At 41.2% G+C, this 20,900-nt stretch overlaps 1 protein-coding gene across 2 annotated transcripts in view; it reads left to right on the top strand.

Annotated features, from left to right (window-relative positions):
• Positions 1–20,326, top strand: part of pola1 (polymerase (DNA directed), alpha 1) — a 55,594-nt gene extending 35,268 nt beyond the window's left edge. For both annotated transcript variants that reach the window (XM_008438607.2, XM_008438606.3), the window contains exons 35-37: positions 739–855; positions 11,346–11,442; positions 19,345–20,326. In XM_008438607.2, the coding sequence (XP_008436829.1) occupies positions 739–855; positions 11,346–11,442; positions 19,345–19,481 (351 nt within the window). In that variant the 3' untranslated portion in view covers positions 19,482–20,326. The remainder of the gene's footprint in view (positions 1–738; positions 856–11,345; positions 11,443–19,344) is intronic.
• The last annotated feature ends 574 nt before the right edge of the window (positions 20,327–20,900 follow it).

The following is a 20,900-nucleotide window of genomic DNA, read 5'->3' as shown; positions in this document are numbered from 1 at the left end:
TCGAACATCTATTTAAAAAAAAAAAAATCTTTTCAGTTAAAAGAAAATGTTTTCTTAAACATTTATACTCTAAGACTTTTTTTTTTTACGTTGACAAATAAGTTGGACTAATAAAAATATCCAGGTGTTGAAAATCATTCAGAAATTACAGAAAAGAAATTGGTGCATGTGTCACTTTCGCAGCTATGCACAAACTTTGTCCACAGTCGATTTATGTTTAAATTTTATGCTTTATGTCGCTACATCACAGTTTGATTTTACACATTAGTATTTCGACTTAGTATCTGAATGTACATGCTTTTTATGGGATTTAAAAACTGCTTTTAGATTCTTTATTGCAGTCTTGACAACTTGGAAATTAATTTGAACTGAACCTGTGATTTTTTTTTTCTTTAAATATATTTCACTAAAAAAGACTTTTTCTTCTTCTTTAGTGTAGAATAGTATAGTCTTTATTTACAAGTGCTTAAAACTCCAGGACATTTTGCAGTAGAGTGGATTTATTTTAGTTCAGGTGCCAAAAAAAGCAGCGAAGTGACCCAATGCTATCCTGGATTACTGTTCAAGCAGTTAAAAGTTGAGACCCAATGTCCAGAATGTTGCGAAAAAACGGGTCTGTGTGTAGACATTTTCTTAACTGAATGCATGTTAACTTCTGAGGTCTTTCAGAAACCTATCTAAAAATATTCCCTGTTACTGGATGGAAATGAATCTGATCTGGTCTGTTTTGCCGCACAGGGCTGGTTGGTGTGCGAGGACCAGGCCTGCCAGAACAGAACTAGGCGCCTGCCGATCGCCTTCTCCCGACACGGACCCATCTGCCCCGCCTGCACCCGTGCTACGCTCAGAGCTGAGGTAATGCCCTCTCGGTTTTACGCTCACCAGAGGTCTGCACTTCCCCGCTGTGCTGAATAAATGCGCACTAGTATAGCGGCAACGCGCACCAAAGCACAACAGAGCTGCCTCTTTGCTCCTCGGGCGACGCCACACTCTGGGAACTCTTTGTGCTCTGTAGGTCTTTTCCAGATGATGGTGCTATGGAGCTGCAGTCTGGCATCTCCTCATATGTGCTGGATGTCTCTGCTTATTAGTGTCACATTTCATCATATGCATGACATAATATCCCTTTTTTGTCTTGTGTCATGTGTATGTGCGTCTAAGAGCTGGTTGGTGGTTCAGCCATTAAAACCACCTGTCTGTGTGGCTCTGCTCCCATGAACACTTTGTTAGTTTGACCACTGGATTTGAGAAAAACACTCTTCCTTTCAATTTGAGCATGACATTTCTCTGTCCCACTCTCACTCTCCTTGTTTCCACCGTCGCCTCTCTTAACTCTCTCTTTTCAGGGTCTTTTTTATATATATATCTGCTTTGCTCCTGTGTGTCTCCCCCCTATTCTGGCTGCTTTGCTCTGTCTGGCGATGTGGCGACAGGTTGTAAACCAGAAGGCCAATTTCTGCTGTCACTGTAGCCACTTAGGCGGCCATTGCTGTGCCTGAGGGCCGTGGCACTTTAAACTGCAGGCTGAATACAACATTTAACTTTTCTCTGCTTGCTCATGCAACATTTTCCTTTCCAAAATTTGCTGCCTGCCTTTATTTGACTTCTCTTTTAACTCCTCAGTCCTTGGACATGTCTTTATGTACGTATTTGACTGAGTATTGAAAAGAAAAGCTGTTTGTATTTGGATTTGTTAATTTCTCTTACCAATGTGGAGGACATTATTGTTTCAACAATTACACAGTTGAACACTAAAGCTAACACATTTTGCCTTTGCAAATATAAAACTGCCGGTTAAGCACTGTGTCTGAACTTATTTAATTTTTATTTATTTTTTGTCATATCCTATAACATTTATATGCTCTTTCTGTTATAAAATAGTGTTAAAAGTAAGAAGAAAAGATTTGACTTAATATTATTTGGTGATAATTTACATGCTCAAACACACAGTAGAGAATTAACCAAACTGCTGAAAGTGTAACCACAAATAGTTTCATACAAATCTTACTATATCTTGAGACATTATTCAAACATTATTTTTTATTTAATTCATCCATGTTTCTGTATTTACAAACCCAGCAACATATTAGAATGACATGGTACCTTCTCACACTGAGCAATTAATGCGAGTTACTGAATAACCTAGATTTTGTTCATTAGTGTTATGTATTCATTTGGACGATTGTAATGTTGCCAACACGGCAAAACATCCAACACTCTTTTACTCCGTTCTATGTTAAACTGCTGAACTGATCCTACGTCAGACCACCTACATTACCTTGTAAACGTATTTGTACTCCTTGAAAGTTTTTGTGTTTTTCCACATTACAACCTAAAACATCAAGGTATGTTTTTTTTATTTTTTATTATTATTATTTTTTATTTGTATTGATACTTATTTATTTTGGCCAATGCTGTATGGCTGCTTTTGTCCATGAAGACACCACCTTTACTGTGAAACAAAATAGTGGCAGCATAATGCAGAGCGTAAAACTTCCAACATGCACAGGAAAGCTGCAAAACATTTGAAACTGAGGCCAAAGATCACTTTGAAGTAGGTCAAGGACCTTAAACCTACTGCCGGAGATATGATTGAAAAGTTTGGATCAATGCATATCAATATGTCTGGATGACTCACTCAAACCCAATTGAGTATCTGTGGCAAGACTTGAAATTGATCTTTACAGATATAGATATAAATGATATTAAAGACAGCCAACTGTAATTCCTGCTATGATATACTAACTTATTTAAGCCCTCCTACAATCTGATTTATTAGTTTTACCACCTGTGTTGAACAACAGTAATTGCTATATATTTGGAAGGTTCCCACTATCATGCTGTGCTAAATTACTCTTAAACTTCTAACACTTTTTAAACAAACAAAAACAGATGCTGCAATAACACAAACAAATAAATATGCAGAAGTTTGGAGTAAAGATTGTTTGGTTTGTTCTTAAAATGCTTCTGTAATCAACACAAATGCTTCAATTTGACATTTAAGTTGTCATATCAGTAACCTGATTTTCCTGTTTCTGTCTGATTTTATTCTCTTTGACTGTTGTTGTTGTCGGCTGTTTAAAGCTCCATTTCAGTGTTTATCCTGCCATCACTGCCACTTTATTAACACAAATGATTTCAGTTTTACTCTATGCTTCTACGGTAAACTTGATAATTATATATTTCACTGATGGGGCATTTTTTACAAACACCTGTAGCTAAAGATTTTGCAGAGGGATGCAAGCATAAAGTCAAAGTGTTATAATTTAGTTTGAATATTTGTTTTCAAAGTTAAACATTAATGTAGCATTCTTTGTAAGCTTCCACAAATGTCTCAAAAGGCAAGGTTTTTTTATTAAAGCAAAAGTATCCCTAATACTTTGTGATGCATAAAGGTTTCCAGTGTTCATATTCATAAATGTTCAAAAACTCCAGATTACCTTTAAAACTTGGTAATCAAGAGACAAAACTATGGGTTTGCCAAACACAACTGCTGCAGTCTTCATCTGAAGTCCATTTTTCATCCCTGTAATTTAAAGGTTTCTCTTACTACCTACAGCTTTTAAATAATCAGAATATTCATTAGTCAATTTGTGTTTTTTATGCCTTTAATATCTGGACACTAAATGGCTCCTTTTTAAAGTCTATCAGCCATTCAGCAAAACAAGCATCTGCCCTGCTGAAGTGCCCTTAAGCCAAATGCTTAAACCCTAATTACTGCCACTGAACTCTCTCTCTGTTGCCTATTTTCCAGGAAACATTTATATTATGGCTCATAGTCGACTAATATTGGCTGCTCAGTATATGGTAACACAGTTGTCTGAATCGAGCCGGTGCACGGAGAGTAATAGCCCAGCAGCTTACATATTTAATTGGTGCCAATTATACGAAGCACTCAAGAGGTCATTCAGTGGCTGTTTGAGCTGGCGGTAGTCAGACTGCTCAAAGAAGGGAAGAAGAAGAAGAAGAAGCCACCATTTTCCAATCAGACATGCGATTTCTTTAATCAAAGTTTGGGGTTGTTTGAATGTTTCGTCTGATTGTCGCTCTCCGGCTTTAATTGAAATCTGTCGGGATATTGAGTAAATATCAGCGTTCTGGGACGTTTCAGTTCAGAAACATCCCGGCTGTGCCTCTGCATTCCTCCTTTGGTACATTACCCATCGCTTTGGGCTCCGTCTCTTCCCTTTCCTCCCTCCGTCTCTTCGTCTCTCTCGCTCTGCCTCGTCCCTCTTTTCCCCTCCCTCCCTCTCTCTTTGGACACAGATTCAGAGCGTGATCTGATCTCCATGTAATGGGAGAGTAATAGGCACTCTGCCTTGATTGGTTGGTAATTTGGGGGAGTTATGCACAGGTGCAATTTGTAATATTTTCAGTAAATTAAATTTCTTTCTCTTCCTCTCTCGCTCACTCTCTCCATCTCTCCTCTGAGCTTCATTCCTTTCTTCCCTCGTCCATTCTTAAATATCTCTCCCGACTTTCCTTTTCTATTCTCTTTTCTTCCTCTGCTCCTTTCTTTCCCTTTCTTTCCCTCCCTCCTTAGCTCTTACGCTCATTCTGTCTTCTCTTGGCACGTTCTCTCTCTCACTCTTCACTCTCTCTCTCCTCCGCCCTCGCTGCCTCTCCCTCTTTTTCTCCCCTCGTTTTATTGATGTACGCTCAGGCGCCCATTAGAGCTCCCTTTTTCCCTCTAGTGGAAATTGCAGCATGTTAATTTTCACACAAATTACGGCAATAGCAGGTATCTCTATTTGATACATTATAGCGGGAGCAATCAGAGATAATTGAGTGCCTTTCAGAGGGAGACGGCTGCATTCACTGCCGGCTCAAAGCTGCCCCATTATCGCCTAATCGCTCTTTAAACACTGAATTTTGCCGAACAAAAATTCTTGTCATAATTTTGCTTAAGTGTATTTGGAAATCACAGTCCTTTGAGCGAGGATAATTGAAATCAAATCCCTTTCACTGGAGCTGACATTTCTACATTTCCCCCCAATTGAAATTAATTTCAAAAATTGAGCATGAATATCTTCAAATAGCAGGCAATTATGCCTTTCAATGGGGAGAAATTACCGGTGCTGAATCGTTTGAGGCTTGCGGGCGAGAGCACCAGTTAAATGCCTTTGTTTCCTGCCGTGTTTGCCTAGTAAAGATTTACATATATTGACTCATTATGGTGTCTTGTGAAGCTGATCGGCGTGACTACCACAACCGGCAATAATGCTCATCGCATCTGAAAAGCTCAAGAGTTTTAAAGCCTCGTGGCCTCACAGCTGAGGGGGAGAAAATGTATGTTTGTTTCTCTCCGTCTCCCTCCCTCTCGTTTTTCTTTCTTTCTTTCTTCTTTTTCTTTCTTTTTTTTTTTTTTTAAACCTGCAGCTGCAGTTCTGCGAGGGCTTAGATGTTGCAGCTTTAGAATTTTTTACAGGGCATGTTTGCAGGAACGCTGAAGGAGAGTATCGACGAAAAAGCTTGCAGCCAGAGGCCACGTTTGTGCTTGAATCGCAGAACACTTGGGGGGCGGAGGGGAGGTGAACGCGGTTCAACCTGGCTGTGCGTTGGCTTGTTTTCTGTGGTTGCAGAAACGGTTATTACCTTTTTATTAACCGCATATCTCATGTAGTAGAGCGACAACATGGTGCAGAAAAGTTCTTCAGAGGTTGTGTGTTAATCCACGTTTGAGATTCTTAGCTAGTATGACAGTATTGACATGTATTAAACTTAGAAATGTATAACCTGATTTAATTAGCTTTGCCACCATGTAACATTACCATTTGCTTGAAGCTATAACATAAATTGTAATAGTTGTTTCTAAGAAAGCTTGCTCTTTGCCGTGGTTCCTAATGTGAGATTCTGTTTAGAAATTAAACCAAATAACTAAAACCAACCTGATGCATATTCAATTAATGGACGTTTATATTCTAACGTAAAAGCAACAGTATCTTCCCATGAAAGAAACAAGCATAAATCTTCTTAAAATAAGATATTTAATCTTAATTAGATTTCAGTTTTTCCTCTGTAAAAGCAGCTACACTAGCTCGGTGTTGCTATTACACGCCCTTGTATCTTGTCCCAGTAGAAACACTAGCATGCAAACCCGGTGGCTGATGTGTCGAGTCTTTTCCAGAGCTGTTTTTGCTGTTTATAGAATAACATTGGGAGCCTAAAGAGCATTCATCAGCTGGTTAATTTGTTGACTCATCTGGCTGGGTAGACTCCGCAGGTAGCTTGCTAACTAAAAGGAGTGATCGGCGGAACCCCTTCAGTTTGCATGTTGTGATTCTGATTTCCAAACAGCTGCAACAATTGTTTTTGTTTTTTAAGAAAGGAAAACCCTCTTTTATTAACTCTGAATAATGAGTTTCAGTCTGCCCTTGCTTTTTTTTTTTTTTTTAGAACCAGATTTATTCCGAGGGTATGTTTTTTCTGTCTAAGATATTAGGAAAATGTATTGGCCTTCTTTCAGCTAGCTGACTGGCAGTGCGCAGCAACAAGTTGGGGGGGAGGGGCATGACTCTTCGGCATATTTTAAAGGGTAACTTTTTAAATGCTTGTTATAGCTGAGTTTTGGTAACCAGGCCATGTCTAGTAGAGGCAGGTGTTATTTTCTGTCTGGGGATGACTTGAGTGGTTGTTTTATTGTGTGAGCTATTTTATCCTGAAGCTCTGAAAGTTTGGGATTATTTTTATGTTTTACGGCCCTTTTTATGTTCCTCGCCATTATCTTTATACTATTCATCCTTCCGTCACGTTTCCCTCTCTTAAACATTTGTATCTTTGTGTTTTTGAGTCCTTACAAGGGGGTAAGAATGTGTATATGTGTATTTGAGGAGGGGGGAGTGTGGGGGTGGTGAGTCAGGGATGCTGGAGGCAAAGGAGCAAAGGGGTACGAGGTGGGGGCTGGGGGGGCTTCCGACACTCCCGAGAGAGAGGCAATTTCACAGCTGGTTTGCTCCTTAGGCAGTCAGGCTGAAAATGCTGCAGATTTGTGGAGCAAATTGAAATGGTGTCAGTGCGGGAACAAAGCGCCGAGCCGAATGACGAGGTAGGTGTGTGTGTGTGTGTGTGTGTGTGTGTGTGGAGGAGAGCAAGGTGGGGTTGTGGGGCTCTAAATTCAATAACAATCCTGTTACATTTAAGCCACACCTCTCTGACACCTGTCAGTCAATCAGTATGCAGCGGCCGGCCCGCCCACAATCAGCAGCACATTGTTCCGACGGTAGTGTGTGTGCGTGTGTGTGTGTGTGTTTTATGTTTTGAGAGAAAGAGGTGGCACGCGGCACTTGTGCCGACTGAGCTCGTTCAACCTTGGCAACCGTAACCGAGGCTCCATTATGGGATGTGCATGGTTTGGTTGTTGACTAGGCAGTGCATCAACGGTCAACAGCTGTGCATGCCATGTGGGCAGCGCTAGAAAGCCATTAAAATGCACGCACACACACCTACACACACGCACACACACACGTTGCATAGTTTGCATTTAGCTGCATTAGATACTCTCACCACTTGATTATGCCACAGCAGTAAAAACTGAAATTACAATTACGCACGTTGCCGATTGGCAGGTATAATGGGCACGCACAAACTCGCTTTGCGCGCGGGAATTGTCGGGGGATTCTTCCTGGTGGTAATAATGAAGCACTCGGCGCACACCTGATGGCAGTGTGGGGTCGAGGCTTAGCGTGCCCTCTGCAGTGTAGCTGGGAAATGACGAGCCAATAACTGCAATTAAACATGCAGTATAATGGCTAATCAAATTGACAGCCTCGGCTGTTCGCATGCCTCTCTCACAATGGCTTATCACAACAAACTATTATGAGGGAGGGTGTATCAGGTCTGATCCCCCTCTCTTCTTCCTCTCTCCCTCTCTCTCTCTCCTCTTCACTCTGTTTTTGCTGTCTCTCGTGTCTTTCTCTCTCTCCTTCGCCGCTCTTCTCTTCTTCCCTCCCACTGCTCTGTCTAGCTCATCCTCTCAGTCTCTTTTCCCCCTCTCTCCCTTTGGCAGGCTGTCATGTGGCTCCGCTTAATTGCAGTGGAAATTAACAAAGCAAGCAAATTTGTTTTCTTGCTTTACTGTGTCACACAGAGGAAGGGGGAAGCTAGCAGGGAGGTGTAGTCATTTGAGTGGGAATCTTGTTACCAGGTCTATTATTCTGTTTTGCAAGATTTTTTTTTTTTTTTTTTTTGTCCTGTCATGATCCTCAAATCCACTTTTAACAGCCAGAAATAATGTTTGTTACTCGCTAGTGATCTACCTCTGTTTTCTAAGGTATAAAGTTTGAGGGATCGGAATATTTTGGGTCTGAGCAAAATATTTTTTTTAATTTGGTTTTTTTTTTTTATTTGGTTTAAAGAGAAATAATTGTCAAAGTAGCAGCCTTAATACGTGCTCGTCATGTTCTCTGAAATGCTCAGCATTATTGCTTCCTTGTTTATTTCATTTAGCATAGAAAGCACTCCATTATTTTAATTAAAGAAGTGAAAAATCATTCCAGATTTATTTTTTGTCCAGATTAGTACACTAGTTTTCAGAATTTATATTATGAAGCATTGTATTTACGTCTGATAAAATATATTAAAGTTGAAATGTGTTTTTTTTCTTTCAGGGGTTTTATATAGTCACTAAAAGTGGTATAATTTCTATCATTTTTCAAAGCGTGGGTGATTATGTTAAAGAAATCATGGGAAGTAAAATGTTTAGGTCTTTATTCCTCTAATTAGCAGACTAAAATCAGAATTGTCTTTTTTACGTTGCTTTACATTTATATCCTCTTTGATGTGCCACATCAATTTTTTTTTTTTTTTTACTTAGATTTTTTGTTTTGTTTTGTTTTTGTTTTCTTAGTGGCTGGACAAATTTGCAATTTGCTGTTAGTCAAGCAATTTTACCTTTGACCATCTCAGATTTTCAAATCGAATCTAAAAATCCAGACTTTTTTCCAGTCAGTTAATGCACCATGCCAAAGTGATCAGCTACTTTAACTGGAACAATCTTTGATGCAGAACTTCTTCCTGAGGGAAGACTTAAAATTGACACCTTTCATTTACTTCAAAGACTGAGATGAGAAGTCAGTTTTAAAGACTCTGTGTGCATCTCTGGATTTTCCATCTTATGGTGGAAATCAAGACAGGGTCATTTTACTGCTTGTTAGACTTTAGAACAGTGACTCTTAAAAGAAAAAAAATTGAGTATGGCAGCATATTTTGGTATGACTATTCTGTTTATACACAAATATAAATAAATATTTTTTTCAAACATGGATTCATATTTAGACGATGTCCTTCGTCTACTATTTGTCACAAATAAAATATCAGTTTTAGTTTGAACCTTGAAAGTGAGGATCGTTTATACGTTTAATGCATGAAGGTGCGACAGACTGAGAGCATCGTTGCAGAATAACTGTGAGGACGGTAACATCAATGGCTTTGTTTGACTGTTGAACGAAGGTACCCCCAACAGCGACGGATGAAAGGTACGCAGTGTTTTGCATGTTAATGAGTGGATGATATCATCAAATAAAATAAAGTAAAACGGGACTTTTTTTTTTTACTTTGCCATAATTATGAAGTTAAACTAAGACCCTAAGGAGCTTAAAGAGTTGATATAGGTTGAGTATGCCTATATATACACGAGTAGATTGTGTTTCACAATTATTTGTATGCATTCATAATAATTCCTATTAAAAAAATGGGGCTGACAGACTTTTGTAACTTATATTTTACTTTTTCAACCTCTGATTAATTTTCTAATCTATGCCTTCCTGTTTTCCTTTGGTATAAATACGACATGAATGTTAAACCCAATTGCTTTAGCCACTCTTCAAAGTAGGAAGAATAAGAGAACCTGCCATCCAGCTACATCAGGTGTCCATATCTATGGTCAGTGCAATAATAAATCAGTTCAAATCAACTGTAACTTTGACAAACAAGAAAGGACCCAAGTTTATCTTACCAGCATGTTAAATAGTCCTTCATCTTAGCTGTGCTGCCGACATCCAAGTCTTTCTATGAAATGGGTGACAATGTCATCAGATCATAGATTATCACATCTTTCAGTGTTTGCATACACTTTGTGCTGATGTTAATTATAGCTGCAGCAGGTGAAATGTCTTTATCGCTGGAATACTGTCGGTAGGGGAAAAGATCAAAACACCTGGTAATGAATAACTCAGTCCTTTCAGATTTTAACGTTTCTCTGTATTTCTCTTACTAAAAATCGTATTTGTTGCAACCTGAGTCTGATTTTTCTCAATCAGACTCATTCACTACTCAATCCCTACTTTATAGCCCAGGTTTTTTTCTCTGTCACACTGATGGAGGAGCTGGAAGGTTGGTGGCTAGAAATATAAAAAAACAAAAAATAACAAAAACTTGAGATTTTCACTGTATAAAATTTTGTAGTAAAAGTACCATCATTTCACAGCGTCTACACAAATATTTTGTTCTTGATTGTGATTGGCAACAGCCATGAAAGCCATGATGATGTACGTTCTCATTATGAGTCTGTGCTGCCATTAACAATGTTCAGGAAGGTTTTCTTCATTCCTGTTGATCACATGTGAGTACATTCAATGCCCATAAGATTGCTGGTGGTTTTGCTTCATTTGTTGGATTTTTGGTACGTAAGCTCCCCGATCTTTTTCTTTGTGTGTGTAATGTATGAGTTTTGGTAATGGTTGGACTGCAGTAAAATGAATCCTGGATCCGGTGGGCGAACGCTGGCATTCACACTTGTGCATACTGTGAACTTGTGAACCTCTTGATGAAATAACATATACTCTCCCCTGCTAATATGACCTTGAGAGACAGCTGCACAGCCCTGAGAACTGCATGTGTTTTGAAATGTGTGTATCAGCTACATGTCAGTGTTTGAATAAGCTCACTATATCTTATATCCTGAGTGTCCGCCCCTGGGGTCGGAGAAAAGCCCAGCATTAATCAGCAACATGGGAGAGGAAATGTAAATGTTTAGTTTATGTTGCACAATTTAAAATACAGAGAGAATACATTAAGAGAAAAAGGAATAACGGTGCAGGAAAAGGCAAAAACACAATAGTAAAATCCTTCAGTGGATCATAGGTTTATGAAATACAATCATATATGAAAATAAAAACACATCTGCAGTGTATATGTGGGAATTTAAATGAATATTTAACGCCAAAACAAAAAAAGTCAGTTTTACAGAAGGTCTGCCTTTTACCAAGCGCGAAAAGACATTCCAGTGACATTGGAGGCGTCTAACCTAAATATGACGGGACCAGTCGATCTTTTGGAATAGTGTTGGTGACACAGATGTTATTCAACTCATTTTGATTGCATTAACATTGCTTGTGCTCTCTTCGCAGTACTCTGAGAAGGCCCTGTACAACCAGCTCTGCTTCTACAGCTACATCTTCGACTGGGACTACGCCTGGGCCAAACTTCCAAACTCCAACCACAAAAGTAAGACTCTCGGCTGATTCTCACTCCAGTTTTTGTAGTTAAAGTGAAACAATACCTGCTTGTTTTTGCGCCGTGTCTCCCGGCCTCTTCGGCTTTTAATGGCTTTGGAGCTGAAATCAAGTTAGCAGAGCCGCTGAGAAACTTTGAATTTTAATAACCTAACAATGCTTTCTCACACATACAACATAGCATTAGCAATCAAAGTCTCAACATAAACCTTTTACCCAGGCTGCACTTAAAATATTCACCAGCGACGTGATGCACGCACACACACACTTGCAAGTCGCGGCGCCCAGGCATTGGTTATGGGGAGGGGGGGGTTAAGGACATTCAGCTCCTCGAGTCGACAGCCCTAATTTAGGAGACGGATTCAATCACACACACATACAGAATGCAAAACGCTCCAATCACTGGAAGAAAGAAGGAAAGAGCCCTCCATCTCGCTCCCTCTACCCTCACTGTCCATCTCTGCTCCTTTCTCTCCCGTGCTCCCTCTCTCGTTTTTTGTCTCTCTCTCCCTGCCTCTCTTGGACAGGCACTCGTTTGGCTGTGTTGATTGAAAACAGGTTTTAGATTTGGGGAAATGATAGGGCGAGTAATGGGCGCGCTGACGAAAGGATAGCCCTTCTCCTGTAATGGGACATGGAGCGTATATTTCCCCCCTTGGACTCAAATAGACGCTACTCCAACGATCCGGGTGCACTCAGTAGGCGTCAGCCGCAAGGCCTCTTTACCCACAGTTCTCCCTGATTGATGTCACTTGATTAGAAAGGGCCGCCGGGCCGAGTGATTTATTTATTTGATTAAATATTTATGTATGTATGGTATTTATGTATGTATGCCGGAGTCTCGCGAGTGTGCGAGCTTGGGCCAAAGTGAGGCAGCAAAGGATCGAGACAGCAGACTTTAAATATAACGTGTAATCAACAGATGACCACTCAGAAAATGGAGGGAGCTGAAATAGAGGGATTGGGCCAGGGTAGAAGAAGGGGAGGAGGAACGTGGGGGTGGGGGGGCACTAACATGATTATAGCCTCCATTTTTGCTTTCTTTTATTTCCGTCTTGGCCCAGATGCAAGAAATCATCACCAATCAATTCCTGACTTTCCTCTTTTCTTTAGGTTCTCTTGTGCAACATGGCGCAGTTGATTTGTGTGCACTTCCTGCTCTTTTTCTGGAGACTCGCTTCCTATACAGTACATTTATATTCGGGGCTACGTTGCATGAAATGTACTCATCATTCACAGGCCACAGCTTTTGTTAAACACTGTATGCCAGAGGGTTGGGTAGCAGTTTGTAAGACTGTATCTAGTAAAAGTCTGAGAGCAAAATCCCTGATAAAAGAGTTTCACTAGGAAATAAATCAAAAAATGGCTTTTTATTAGAAAGGCCTGCCGGACCTGATTGATGACAGTCAGAAATTCAGGAGTCTGATCTGTTTCAGATCTGTTACACCTGACCATCTCTGAACTGTCAACCCAATCTTTGCTTATCGGTTCATCTCTTGTGGTAATCAGGTATTTTCTAAGAATTGAGGAGATAAATATTTATTAAGAGGTTAAAATCTCACATCTGTCAATCAGACATGTTTGACCTTAAGGTGTCTGTTTCCTGGACAGGTTTTCATAGAGGACAGGACAAACAAGTTTGATATGGTCCATAATCACTATTTGGAGTGGATGAATCAGAAAATATTGAAAATGATGACCCATGATGCAGTCAAAGTGACTGAGTGGCCTTTGGTTGATTTACAGACGTCGTCTCTTCTTGCATTTGTTACATGTTTCAAATCATCCAACAAAGTTTAGTCAAAGATAAAGATGACCTCAGTAAATACACATAAACCAGGTTGGCTTAGAAAGCTTTATTCCTTAATAAATGAAAGTTTTGCTGATCTGAAACATTTTAAATGTAGAAAAAAAAAGTGAAAGCAGAAAGGCATACTTTTTGTCGTAGTGTAACCAATTTCCTTTAAAGCATACCATGTTAAATAAAGATAATACTCTAGTAACATTTTGTCTAGCCGGATGCAAAACCTGAAAAAGTCTGGTGTCCAAGAACAAAAGCACAGAATCCTGATGTTGAGAAATAAGCAGCACCTGTTGCTTTTTGTGACTTGTGTTTTGGCTGCACAAATCAGAGCTCTGGTCTCGCTCACAAACCAAATGATTCATTTCCAACACAAAGTGAGGAAAGCTACACCTATACACACCTTCACGCTGCTGAAAAATATAGGCTGAAGGTGTTATCCCTCTGTCCTGGGGCAGTAATACCCCATATTACTGCATTACACACCCGGGGTTCTCACCGCTCAGATTACAAGGAGAAAGCATACAGTTCTACACACTCTGGGAGTCCATTCAAAAAAATTATATTTTATCTCTCTGGCGCTGACTTTGGTGAACTGTTTGAGTTGACCAAAATCAGCTAGCAACTACGGGTTGCTAACTGAGGATGCCGGATGCTTCCTGAACGTGCATGTAATCCATTTCAGTCCAAAGTCAGTTTCCTTTTGTTTTAACAGCCACGCTCGCTGGAGATGCCTCAGCTATCACTGTCGTTACTCTATATTTTCCTCCGAGTGTCGGGTTGGTGTTAGCGTTAGCTCTGGCGGATGCTACAGAGGTGCGGAGTGACAGAGCGGTGATTATGAACGTGTTGGAACACCGTGACACTGATCAACACTGGAAACTGCTAGCTCACTGGTAAAAGAGCCGGTATTTCTACCCGCTCTCCCCCCCTCAGGAGCGCGCTCTCAATCTGTCACTCTCCACGCTGGCCACACACTCCATGCCTATATTTACATGCTGGAGAAATGACTTAAGAGTTGCTGGGTTTTTGGTCTCTGGAGGGGATTTATCTGAAAGAAATCACCAGAATATGTGAGCATTTTCCTTTCGCGTGCCGCTGTTAGCTGAAGGTAAAAAGTGTATCATGACTATACCTGCCAGTTTCGATAATATCTGGGTTTTTATGCTGCAGGTAGCCACGATGCAGACTCAACGTATATTTTCAACAGTGCTTTTGAACATATATAATAAAAGACATTAATGGAAAATTGCACAGACTGTATGTACAACACAAAAGAGCTCTGACTCAACGCAGATTGTAATTTAGCGGTGTGTTTCTGCAGCCCTCTGTGTGTGTACGTGTGTGTGTGTGTATGTGTGTGTGTGCGTGCGTGCGTGCGTGCCTTCTGCAGACCTGTCTTATCTACATGTACATTGCGTTTTTGTGCCTGATTGCTGCGACTGAGTAAAACATGGAGGTAATTTCATCCGCCGCAGGAGATCTCTAATAGATTACACACAGAGGCGCGCACACAATGCGAGAGAGGGAGACGGAGGGGGGAAAAAAGCGCACGCTGTCCGTTCTTTAGCTGGGAACATCCCGTATCAATGACTTTCAAATCATTTTGTATCTCTTCCCTTGTTCCCTCTCTGTCTACTTCTTTTCTCCTCATCCTCTCCTCCAGGTCTCAGTCTTGAGTGTGGGCAGTATGATTGCGTGTGTGAGCAATAATGTAATTTTGCCGCATTGATAAAATAAAAATTGTCCTTGAGTTGCGCTTTTCTAATGATCCATTTACAGACAGCTTCCCGGCCACCTCTCGGGTGCTCCGCGCTTAGTCCCTCTCCTCCTCCTCCCCCTCCTCCTCCTCCTCTCCTTCCCACTCTCTCTTTTCTCTCCTCTTCTCCTATTTTCTTCCCCTTTCCATCTTCCTCTTCCACGCTTCCCTCTTCCCCCCACCCCTCTCCTCCCCTTTTCTCCGCTGATACAAAGCGGGGTGGCAAAATCCACGGGTGCGATTGTCAAATCAATTATTCATTCTGTGCAATTACACTCACACAAAGAAGTTTCCCCGTGCTCCGAGTAGTGATTAAATTAACTGCTATTCCAGCTGCCCGTCGCCACCAGCCTAATAGAATATTCATGGAGGCGGCCGACAGAATGGCCGATCTCCATTAACTTCATCATGCTCACTTAATTACAGGCTTGTTATTGTATTTACACCTAGTTAGAGCGTGCAGAGCCCCGATCTACTCGTGCCCGGCTCCACCGGAGTGTGCGCGAGTGTGTGACAACACCTAGTTAGAGCAGAGATAACCTCTGATAGGCTCACTGAGTACGCGTGCACGTGCTAGCCCCCAACATGTGTGTGTGTGTGTGTGAGCGCGTAAGAATGAGTCCGAAACATTTGTTGATTTTGTTGTCTTCCACATTTGTATGGTTGGGGATCCCCAGATAGGCTTGAGCGCTATCAAGAAAAGTAAGTTTTATTGTATGACAGTATTTACATAGAACATGGCAGGATCTACATGCAGGTATGTAAAGCAGAAAAAATAACATTATTCCTTCTGAATAACAGATATCAGAGTGGGGGGGGGAGATGAGAAGAGAGCTTGAAACGCTCGCCTTCTTCAGTCTGTGAACACATCAGACAACATGTTTGGTTTTCAGTAAGACCATTAAGTTATGGAAGTTGTTTGAGGCATTTTTCAAGTTTGGGGAAATTTAAAAATGAAACTAAATGGAATGTAGAGAAATAATCGTATTTTGTCAATTATGTCTGTACGTTGAGGGAAGATGTGAATGCCTGACTGTGCTGTCCATCTATCCCGCTTGGGAAAAAAATGGTCCAAATCTATGGGGAAAATTGTTGGATTTTGCATAGGAAACCTGGATTTCTTTTTTGTTTACTAAAAAAAAGTCCTACTGTCATGAAAATTTTGAGCAAACTTTTAAAATGTCGCAAAAAAAATGCAAATTAGGCATGCTTCCATCTAATTCCAGCATGGCTGCAATAAACGGAAAGTAAAGTTTGGCAAATGTTTTTCCATCTTCCCTCTAGTGCTTTGAATCCTTTTTGGAAAAGCCGAAAACCGCATCAAGTGAGCAGAAAAAAGTTGGGGGGTTTTCCGCTCAAGAATTGAGGAAGTTATTTCAAATTCATCCATCAACCTATTTTAATGCCATACTTTGAAAGGTGCGTAAAGAGCGTAGACGTTTGTGACGCATAAGATCATCGTCTTGCAATTCCTTAATTTTCATTTGTATCCTAAACTTATATGTGCATCCATCCATTTTCTAAGCCGCCTTTTTTCACTCTCATTCAGTTTCGATTCCAAAGATTATAACTTATGAGTCTGAATTGGCAGATCAAACCTCAGGGAAAACTGGAAACTAGCGTTGGTCAAGAAAATCCTGATGGGTGCATTGGCAGTTTAAACGGTGATAATAACGATGGTGTTTAGGTTCACATGGATTTACTCTGTGCTTATTGCACAGAATGTTTTACTGTTCTGCTCTTTAGTTGCATTCAGAGTAAAGCAATTCAGTTTATTAGTTGAGCTGTCTGCACCAGCAGCTTTACGCACATTTTTATCTTTACAAATGTATTTTAAAAACGGTTACCTTTAGTTCCGCTCCTTAGAATGACTTTTGCGACCTGGAAGTCTTTCAAGTAGCTGAATTTTCCCTTTTCCTGTTGCTTCACCCTGCTGAACGGCAGTGTGCAGCAACAGGTGGGGAAGGGCGTAATGCACGACTCTGTGCCCCTTCAACCCTGGAATCTCGCTTTAAAGGACTTCAAACCGTAGAAAAGGTGGAATGGAAAATCTTTGTGTCTTTAAATCTGTCACTTTTTTTTTTTTTTAAACCTCGTTATTCGGACCCAAACCTCTCCCCTCCAACATCATCCTCGGCCCTTTCCACCTCTACTTGCGCCTCCTGCTCCCTCGGCAGTGGAGACTATTTATTTGAACCGCGCTCCCCACCGTGCTCCGACTCGCGGAGAGATCTCTGTCGTTCTTTTCTTCTCTGCGACTCTTAAATCGTTCTTTTTTTATCTGTTCGCCACACAGTGATTGGGTTGGGGGGGGAGGAGAGAGAAAAAAACGAGTGAAGGAGTGGGAGGGAGGGGAAGGGGAGAATTATTTTCTTCTACCTTTCAGAAAATGATGACATGATTGCTTTCGCTTGATCATGCATCATCACCCCCTTTCTATTCCCCGGATAAATAGTCTCTCCCTGCCTCTCCTTTCCTCTCCTCTCTCCCCCCCCCTCCTCTCCCTCCCTGAAATGAGGATTATCTGGTAATAGTTGCTGCTGCCGTTTAAGTCAACCACACCATCTTCCACACATGGACGCGAGCACATGCATGTGTGATTGCTGTTTGACGCGTGGATGTTTTTTAGCGGCTGAGTTACTAGGCTTTTTAAGTGTTTAACTACCCGCGTTGTTGTGTGTGTGTGTGTGTCCTTTTAGTGCGTGCGGACGCTGTGTGTATCTAACCTTTGTTCCTCTGTGCTGTCGGTGGACCGGTATTTATCCAGTAGCCACTAATGCAGCAGACAGGAAGGACGAGACGGGGAGATATGGACATGGAGGTGGCGAGGAGATAGCAACTGGCCATATGGTCGGCTTGGTTTGTGTGCACATTGGAGCTAAACTAAAACGGACCAGTAGACAAATACCAGGCTCTATTATGGGCCTCTCTTCTACATGATTAGCTGGTCTTTATTTAAAGTACATCTCTAAAGATTAGCACAATAATTAGGTCTTATTAGGGCCATAGTCACTCACGAATAACTAAAATCTGCAAATACTTGAGTCACCCTCTAAAATCGCTCACAGCTGCCTATTTTAGTAAATCAAAACATTAAATGCACTTTAATATGCACAATGGAGACCATCTTAGCCCTAATTATGTTTACAGTCTTCCTTATCGTCACTCTTGGGTGTGCAGCAAATCAGTGGCAAGAAAAATGAACAGCCAATAGCTAGCCAGTATCAAAAAATGCTGCTGCAACAGTGGTGTGCAACACAAGAAATATTTAGGCTTTGTTCACACAAAACATCTTCGAATATGACTTTTCTGATATCCAATTCCAAAAAGATCCACGTAAACACAGCCGTGTTCCTTATAATGACTTTACTGTAAAACCTGTGGCAGCCTGCCACCGGGATGCACCAACATGCAGAAAAAGCTTGGAGAGTCTGCAAACAGATGATGCGCTTTGGGTCGAGGGCTAAACCAGAGGTTGTGGCTGAGACATCACGGCTTTCATGAACTTGATTGTACAAATAAACACGAACACACACACAGAGAAAAGTGGCATTTTAAGAGGTTTCGTTTGTATTTCTGATGGGTGAAATGGTGTTTTTCAGTTTCGACAGGTGATCAGAAAAATTAAGATATCCGCCAATGACATTTGTAGTTTTTTTTTTGTTTGTTTTTTTTTTAAACATTCATTGCAGCACTGAAACGGCTATTTCCACCAGATGGTAGTTTACTTATCATGTACTCTACAGTGCTAGCTAAGCTGTTATGGTAGCAGGTGTAGTGTGACTTCGCCGTAATGTAGGGAACGTGGCAAACCCAACACAATGTTTACTATGAGGGAGAACTTCCTTTAAAGAAAACACAAAAAAAAACAGCTCCTCTCAGATCACTGCTATATCCACTGCCCTCCTTTGTGTGGCGATGGTGTTATTACTTGGTTTCATTCACACTTGGTACGTCAGTATATTGAAAAGGTTTGCTTGCTTGTGGTTGCCATCCTGTCCCAGGGAGCCGTCCCTCCGTCTTCTCTTTGGCCTCATTACAGCCCACCTGAGGAGATAACAGGGACGAGGTATTGACTCCATGCTCTCATTGGGCTTTTTCCATCGATCCCATGATCCTGTGTGGGCGCATGTGCCATCGACCCATCAGTCTAATTCTGTGTGATCATCCATCCGCTCCTCAAAGTAATAGCATTACTTTCAGACGGAGCTGGATCGGCTCGCTTTGCAGTTTACGACTGGAATGATCCCCGAGTGTTTATGACGAGGGATTGTTAGGTTCACTGTAAAACTCTGGCGTTGCATCACAATATGTTTCTTTTTCTGTCTTTGCAGCCTCTTTAAAGAGAACAAGCTCCACACGGCAGGCGTATCTGAGGCTGAAGGAAGTCCCAGACAAGGCTTTGGCCACCAGTGGCTACTCTGAGGTGAACTTGGCCAAACTCTTCCAAGCTTTTTCGTCGTTCAAATGAAAACAATCTGCAAGGACAAAAACATCCAAGAGCCGCAGACATTTAAATCCTCCTTCGGTTTGTAAATAACAGCGTGATTGGTGGACCGCCGATCTTCTTTCTTCGCCCTGATGGGGCTTCTTGTGTTCCTTAAAACACCAATCACACCTCTCCTTTTCTCCAGTTTCCTCACGTGCACACACACACACGTACACGCAGACACACACACTTTCTCTCACAGTCATGACTTGACCCCATCACCCTTACTCTGTATGGTAAAGGGGAGCAGCAATCATACCTAAATGACAGTCTATTGTATGTGCAGAAGCTAGCTGAGCCCAGATGCGTGTACATGTGTGTGTGTGTGAGTGTGTGAAAATGGCTTCTCCTTAGAGCAGCTGGTGTACTCCAGGAGCAGCTAATTAGCCAATGATAGTGACCCCGAGCCACTGAGACCACTGGACGCCCGCAGCGATCGGACACTTGTTCTGATTACCACCATTCACGCTGCGTGTGTGTGTGTGTGTGTGTGTGTGCGCGTTAGAAGTGTGTGTCGGATCAGGGGATGAAAGAAAGGGCTGAGGAGGATACGGGGAGTGACTGGGTGAGGAAGGCCACACGCGCGGCTCCTTGGCTCTTTTGTCCCGGTATCGAACATCTGATCCGCTTCTCCCTCACTGCCTCTGTTTAACTCAGGCCAGGTCGTCTCTCTCACTCTTCTTCTACCCTCTCTGTGTTTTAATACGTTTTCTACGTTACTGTAGCAATTCCGAGTCTTGTTTTGTAATGGCCAGAATGTGGCATATTTTGATAATGATGTTTTAAATAAATACATAAATAAAAAAAGAACTCAATAAAGAACTTAATCATTGAGAACTCTGTCTTTTGTTGTTGTATAAATGTATTCAATTCTGTTTAATAATTACGTATTAAATGGTTTTATATCAACTCGTTCCATTTTTTTTTTTATACAATCATAAAAATAAGTTGATCCATAATATAAAAAAAACCCAACATGAATTTATTTATTACCTGTGCAGCTGTAGAAGGTTAGATCTACCGCCTGATTATTGATCTGTAGGGAGGAAAAGTCGCCTTATTGATCCAGAGATCCTGCTTTTTGTGAAAGTTCATCTCAGGATAATTGTAGCTGATTGAGAACATTAGGGAGCAGTGTTTTCTGCTAATCATTCAGGGGACATGTAGGAGTTGATTTTCACATGAGAAAGAATATATTTGTTGGGCCTAAGTTTCAAACACAAGTGTAATAATACCACACATCAACCCAAACGCATAACTCTCAGCACGGTGGTGGCAGAAGAATGCTGCGGGGATTCTGTTCAGCAGGAGAAATGAGTGCTGGAAGAAAATCTGCTAAGACTGGAGAGACTTGGAGCGGATTGTGAGGTTCATCCTCCAACAGAACAAAGGTCCTGCGAT

The sequence above is a fragment of the Poecilia reticulata genome, chromosome 20 (genome assembly GCF_904066995.2).
Source record: "Poecilia reticulata chromosome 20, P_reticulata-male-v2, whole genome shotgun sequence".
In the NCBI taxonomy this organism is placed as follows: Eukaryota; Metazoa; Chordata; class Actinopteri; order Cyprinodontiformes; family Poeciliidae; genus Poecilia; species Poecilia reticulata.
Note: the sequence above shows the minus strand (reverse complement) of the source record. Positions and strands in the feature narration are given on the sequence as shown.